The sequence below is a fragment of the Plectrocnemia conspersa genome, unplaced genomic scaffold, assembly GCF_051122295.1.
Source record: "Plectrocnemia conspersa isolate PC_06_02 unplaced genomic scaffold, ASM5112229v1 ptg000006l, whole genome shotgun sequence".
NCBI classification, from domain to species: domain Eukaryota; kingdom Metazoa; phylum Arthropoda; class Insecta; order Trichoptera; family Polycentropodidae; genus Plectrocnemia; species Plectrocnemia conspersa.
This window is the reverse complement of record NW_028277170.1, coordinates 7,073,801-7,081,045: the sequence shown is the minus strand read 5'-3', so window position 1 is coordinate 7,081,045 and position 7,245 is coordinate 7,073,801. Positions and strand designations below refer to the sequence as shown.

Genomic DNA, 7,245 nt, shown 5'->3' with positions numbered 1-7,245 from the left:
GTAAATTTATTATGATGATTTGATAGATCAGTGGCGTAGCCAGGATTTTGTCAAGGGGGGCTTTGTCAAGAAAAAAGGCAAGATAATTCTATCTAGGTGGTGTTGGTTAGAGCACACGATGACGTTTCACGCCACCGCCGAAATCAGTTCCACAAATACGCACAGGCGTCGCTTCATACGGCGCTGCGATCGCTGGGGTGGGGACCCGGCGTCCTCACACGCATTGCGCGCGCATTACTTCTCTGCGTCCGCGCATTTTATGCTGCTCATCGCAAATATGAGCGCAATTCCCGCTTCTTTTCAACACATTCAGCCCGAAAATAATACTTATCGAGCTAATTTGTTAAATGCTGAGCAACTGGATCAATGGATAAACGAATATGCCGACAATTGCAAGACCGCTTGGAGGATCATTCGAAAGACGTCACCAAGACGCTGGAAAGAGACGAGCGTTTGCTAGAAAGAGACGCGAGACGTCGTTCCGTGTGACATCGCAAAGACGCTCTAACGTTTACGTTATGTGAATTTGCGAACCGAGTATATGCTTATATTCAGGACGCGAAACGGAATTGTTGTGATGCATTGGATCAGGGATGGCAAACCTATGACGCGCGTTTTAAATGTTTGAATCAACATACATTTATACAATACAACAATAATTACAATTAAATAGTTTATTGTAAAAATTATTTATTGATCTTTAGTAAGTCAAAATAAATGTATCTCACACTTGTGAAAATTGTTCACTATCCCTTTATCAGCTGATCGTCTAGACATGTAGATTATACGTATGTTGTACCGAACAGCTGAGAAGAGTCGCGCTGTAAAATCAATACTTCCGTATACTTGGTTCACATATTCTAGCCAAATATGTTTAAAAAAAATATGTATTTAAAACTTTATGATTATTTAAAAAAACAATTTTAATGCAATAATTTAAAATATATATATATATATATATATATATATATATATATATATATATATATATATATATATATATATATATATATATATATATATATATATATATATATATATATATATAATAATTAAGGTGGTTTAATAATTATTCACAAATAAGCAAGTAGTTCAAATAAATTATGCGTATTCCAAAGAGAAATTAAAATCTCTTTGTAAGAAATCTAATTAAATTGTGACCATTGTTATTTATATTATAGATTAATGATGTTGCGACCTCTCCCCTTTGGAGATGGCCGTCTTTTCTTTTCGAAGGACCACCGTCTCTCGACGGAATTAAACGCCTCTAACCATAGAAATGCCTTATTATCAGAGTTTACATCCTCAGAATCCTTGCTGATGCACGACCACACGCCGTGACAGCTGAGGCGTCTTCAGGTTATTTATACACAAAAAACCACGCACGGCCATAACACACTTTTATTCGGCCATGCATAAATATATGTAAAATTGTCAGAACATTCTCCCCCCTTGAAGGAACGTACATACTTTGAACAAGGGAGAAGTATTGTTCTTTCAAAACACTAGTTGAACAAACTTATTGAAAAACAGTTGGCTGAACGCAATTATATTAACTATTAAAAAAGGTTCGCCACTCAGCTAAATACAAATTCTGCCACATAGGCGCAGAAGTTATAACACATGAGTATTCCCAACCGAAAAACAATATCAAAGTATACACAACAAAAATTATAATACACGAGTATACAGAACATATAACACGTACAAACATTGTAACATATGAACATTGCAAAAACTTATGTTTGGAACACTTTTTCCTCCCTACACTTCAAGTAGCTTTGTATCTTATTTTGAAACGATACTTGTTTACTCACTATTTTCTAATTTCATCGCCTGAGCGATGTTTACGCACATTTGTTTTATTACACTGTGTCCTGTTGCTGCCCCACTGGTAAGAGTGCTAGCCTGCTGACTGCACGTTTGGTGATGCCGCTAGGCGTTTTTACCGAGACAACGCGTACAACTCCATCTTCTCCTGGCTGCAACCCGATCACCCGTCCAAGTTGCCATTGAAGAGGAGGCAGATTGTCCTCCCTCAACAACACCATGTCGCCAATGTCAGGATTGGAGGTACCCGATCTGAAGCTGCGCTGCTGCATCAATGTCACATACTCCTTGGACCACCTGGCCCAGAAGTGCTGCACCAGCTGCTGTAAACGTCTGTACTGAGACAGCCGTGACTCCGGCACGTCGTGCACGTTTTCCTGGGGACAAGCAGTTAGTGGCTCGCCGATAAGGAAATGACCAGGAGTCAATGGAATGAGGTCATTTGGATCATTGGAACTTGGAGTGAGCGGACGCGAATTTAATACTGACTCGATCTGCGCAACGACGGTACTGAAGGCCTCGTATGTTAAGGACGCGTTTCCCACTACCCTTACCAGATGTCGCTTGGCTGATTTGACAGCCGCTTCCCACAGACCGCCAAAATGCGGTGACCGTGGTGGTATGAATCTCCATTTAATCCCTTGTTCAGCTAACGAAGCCGGAACTTCCTTGAAGTCGGCAGATCTTAGAAGCCTTCCTAGCTGACGAGAGGCTCCCACAAAGTTCGTGGCATTATCGGAGTGCAACTCGGCAGGTTTGCCCCTCCTCGCGATAAATCGTCTCAAGGTGTTCATGAACTCATTTGTAGTGAGTCCCGTGACAACCTCCAGGTGCACTGCCTTTGTCGCAAAACACACAAAGACACACACATAGCCCTTCACCATTGATCGGTTCCGATATGCCTTTTCTTTTAGCAAGAATGGCCCAGCATAGTCCACTCCGGTGATCGTGAACGGCCGATTTGGTTGAATTCTGGTGGCCGGTAAGCTACCTGTCGTTGGGTCTAGCATCTTTGGCTTGACCCTTGTGCACCGAACACATTGTCTAATTACCTGGTTCACTAATGATCTGCCTGACGGGAACCAGTATTTTGTGCGCAGGGATGCCAAAACGGCTTGAGGACCCCCGTGTAGCAAGTTTGCATGTTCACGCTGGACTATCAGCCGAGTGAAATGCGTCTTGGTCGGCAACAGCACCGGATATTTGGCATCATAGCCCCAATTGCTGTTCATCAAACGACCACCCACTCGTAACAGACCTTCTGGGTCAACAAAAGGAGCAAGCTTGACCAGCTTGCTTTGTTTGGCTAAGGGAAGGTGCTTCTTCAATATTTTTATCTCATTGGGAAAATGAGCTTGTTGCAGCTGCTTAATAAGCACATGCTCAGCGTTTTTGAGCTCATCAGCCGATAGAAGGCCAACATGCTTCCTGGCAAAACGAAGGCAATAGGCGACTGAACGAATCAGTCGCTCCACCTTGGAAAAACGCTGACTGAGCTCGTCAACAAACGATCGTTCCATAACATTTATTTGGATGATATTCCTCCTCTCAGGAAGTTCACACTCGTCCTGTCTGAAATTGGATGGCTCATTTGGCCAGCCATCTTCATCTTTTAACAGCCAAGGCGGACCATTCCACCACAGCTTGCACTTTGATAACGCTTGGGGTGACATGCCCCTTGAAATCACGTCAGCGGGATTGTCTGAGCTCCTAACATGGCGCCACAACCCTGGCCCAGCCTGAATTTGGGTGACTCGATGAGCCACAAACGTCTCCCACTGAGACGGACAACCTTTAATCCAAGCCAGCGCCACAGTGGAGTCTGAAAACATGGCGACACTTTCAATTTTTAGCTCCAGACATTTCATCGTTTCTGTCATCAGTTTCGACAACAACACTGCTCCGCACAATTCTAGACGCGGCAACGATACTGTCTTGACCGGCGCTACCCGTGACTTTGCACACAATAATTTACAGCATACCTTTGCATCCCGGCTGGTGGAAATACCATAAATGCATGCACCATATGCCTTGATGGACGCATCGCAAAATCCGACCAATTTTATGTTAGACGGACACTGCGCAAACCCATGGCGTGGGACAACTATTGCCTTTAGGCCATTTAAACCCCCGTACAACAATTGCCAGGAGCTGAATAAAGAGCTGGGGATTTTATCATCCCAGCCAAGCTTCTCCTTCCACAATTGCTGCATGTATATTTTTAATATTACAACAACGGGACCGACGAGACCCAGCGGATCAAAAATTTGTGGGATCGACTTGAGGATCTCCCTTTTGGTCACTGGGACTGTCTCCGGGAACGCTGCCATAAAAAAGAAACTATCTGTTCTCGTTTCCCAGCCCATTCCCAGTGTCGTTGACTCATTCGTCTCAATGATATGGTGAGAGATCTGTCCCTTTGCGTCCTCCTTGAGATCGCTTATCACCCTTGGCTCGTTTGACAGCCATTTTCTCAGGGTGAAACAACCCTTTCTCAATATGACGTCAATTTGAGACCGTAATGCCTTAAGGGCTACAATGGAATCTGCTCCGGTGAGCAGGTCATCAACATAGAAATCATTTTTTATGACTGCAGAGGCTGCAGGAAAATCAACCTCTGCCTCAGCTGCAAGTTGATGCAGGCAACGCACCGACAAAAATGAAGCTGGAGCTGTCCCGTACGTTACTGTGTTCAGCTGGAACGATTTTACGTCGTCCCGTGGGTCAGATCGCCACAAGATTTTTTGAAATCTCCTATGGGAGGCGTGAACTTGAACCTGCCGGTACATTTTCTCTATGTCAGCCGTAATGACATACGTGAACCGACGAAAACGAATCAACACGACAAAAATATTCTGCTGTAGTTTTGGACCAACCATCAGTAGATCATTGAGCGAGGCACCGTTGCTGGACTTGAACGATGCATCGAAAACCACTCGGAGCTTGGTTGTGAGGCTACTTTCCTTTATCACAGCATGGTGTGGAATGTAGTAACCCTCGTCCCTTATGGACGGATCGGTGGGAAGCTCAGACATGTGACCAAGAGAGATATACTCTTTAAGAAAGTCAGTATACTCATCCCGAATCTTTACAGACTTCGCCAGCTTTCTCTCTAAAGCAAAGAACCGCTTAAGCGCTGGCTCGTATGATACACCCAAAGTGCGGTCATCAGTTTTGAATGGAAGGCGTACAACAAATCTACCTTCCGTTGTACGACTTGTTGAACCCTTGAATTCTTCCTCGCACTTGTCGCTGTGACTAGCTCTTAGGTCATTACTGACCTCTTCGAGCTCCCAGAACTTTTTTAACTGCCTGTCCATCTGCACCAAGCTAAGATTGCAGGCAGGATCTTTAGCGGCCGGTGCTAAGATGCTACCCGACACTATCCACCCAAATGTGGAATTTGCCAGAATTACTACTGACCCATCCTCAAGTTTGATTCTTTTGCGCCCACTGCGCATTGATTCAAAGAACCAACTTGCGTTAAGGATGACATCCACCTCTCCCGGCAAATCAAATTCATTGTCTGCCAGTTGGATATATCTAGGGATGGCCCTACGTACATTGCTGATGGCCATGCTTGGAATTTTTGCAGTCAATTTCGGCATGACCATAGCGTCAATTACCGACCACTGCTTTTCTTTCCTCGAGGCTATTTTTAGCTTTACAGAGCCTTGACTAGCAGCCACAGACTCCGCTACACCCACTATGTTGGCGCTAGATTTGCGGATGTTCAAACCCAGCCTGTCAACCAGTGCACATGATACAAGGTTCGTCTCAGCGCCAGTGTCAAGAAGGGCACGGCAGACTTGCGTGGAATCATTTCGACCCCGGATGGATAATTTTACCGTCGAAAGTAAAGCTATTTGCGATACTACCTTACCGGTTTGACCTGACCGGCAGGCCATTACAGCGGACATTTTCGCTTTTGGAGCTTCTGCTCGATCCCTATCTTCATGGAGCAAAAAGTGATGCCTTTTTGCACACACTGAGCAGCAACTGCCCCTGCAATTACCAGCACTATGACCTTTCCGCAGGCAATTAAAACATAGTGCGTTTCGTTTCACGATGACCCACCTTTTATGGACATGTAATTGTTTGAAACTGTGGCACTCACCCAACTTGTGAGTCCCCTTGCACTGAGGACATACCTCGCGCAACGGCTGATGGCTCACTTGGTGAACAACTTTAGGCTCCTTAATAGGAACCTGAGTCGGGATAATTGTGTTTTCCAACACTTGATGTTTCGTTTTTAGGAATGTTAACAACGCCTCGAACGTTGTCAATTTGATTGTTAGTGCTGTCGCTTCCCATTCGCGGTCCAGCACCACTGCCAATTTTGACACGATGATCTGCACTAGGACAAAATCCCAATGCTGCACTGGCAGCCCAAGACCTTCCAGTGCTCTTACGTGCAACGTAGCCGCATCGATCAGCTTCCTTAACCCCACTTGGGAGCTGGCGCTAACTGTCGAAATACTGAGCAGTGCTCTCCAGTGCTCAGTGGCTAAAATTTTCGGGTTGTCGAACCGTGATCGCAACAACTCCCATGCGATGTCAAATGAATGACCTGCGGACTCTATACCACGAAGGACTTCAGCGGCTTCTCCCTTGACCGAAGTCAACAAATAGTGGACTTTCTCTTCATCTGATATGTTTGCCTTTCGGCAAACAATATTTAGAAAAAGGCTAGAGAAATGCGGCCAATCCTTGTAGTTACCTTCAAATGAAGGCAACCGAAGGGCAGGTAATGAAACATTAGTAGGCGGCGCGACTGTTGGGAGGGGGGGTTGCCCCCGTGCATATTGCACTATTAACTCTTTCGCGGCGTAAATGGCTTTGTAATAATCCCTTTCGAACGCCGAGGTAGCTTCATCGTCCACCTCACCTATGGTGCATTCGATGTCTTCCTGGACCTGCCTGAAGGTCCTTAAGACATCCACAACGTCATCAAGATGTACTTGAAGACCCGACGCGTCTCCTTTCGACACGCAGCCCTCAACAGCGTCGGCAAATCGCTTAAGCTGCGACTGCAGCCTAGAACGCTTTAATATGTCGCGTTTCGACATATTGACTCGAGGGAAAAGTTTGAGGTTAGGAAATAACAAGTGGGGAACGGCTAACCACTAACCTAAATGTCCTCTCGTCCGTCTGCGCAGCTTCTCGACCCGGCGGCTTCCCTATGATGCCCCGCAGTTGTTCAGCTGCTGCTGCCCCGAATGCTTCCTCAGCGAAGCGCTGGTGGTCCATCCGGCTCGTAGGACCAAATGTTGCGACCTCTCCCCTTTGGAGATGGCCGTCTTTTCTTTTCGAAGGACCACCGTCTCTCGACGGAATTAAACGCCTCTAACCATAGAAATGCTTTATTATCAGAGTTTACATCCTCAGAATCCTTGCTGATGCACGACCACACGC

The 7,245-nt window shown here is 45.5% G+C and overlaps 1 protein-coding gene across 1 annotated transcript; it reads right to left on the bottom strand.

Annotated features, from left to right (window-relative positions):
• Positions 1 to 1,865: 1,865 nt before the first annotated feature.
• Positions 1,866 to 6,899, bottom strand: LOC148234132 (uncharacterized). The gene has a single exon (XM_088188372.1). It carries the CDS (start codon positions 6,897 to 6,899, stop codon positions 1,866 to 1,868), a length of 5,034 nt encoding a protein of 1,677 aa, XP_088044498.1.
• Between the last annotated feature and the right edge of the window lie 346 nt (positions 6,900 to 7,245).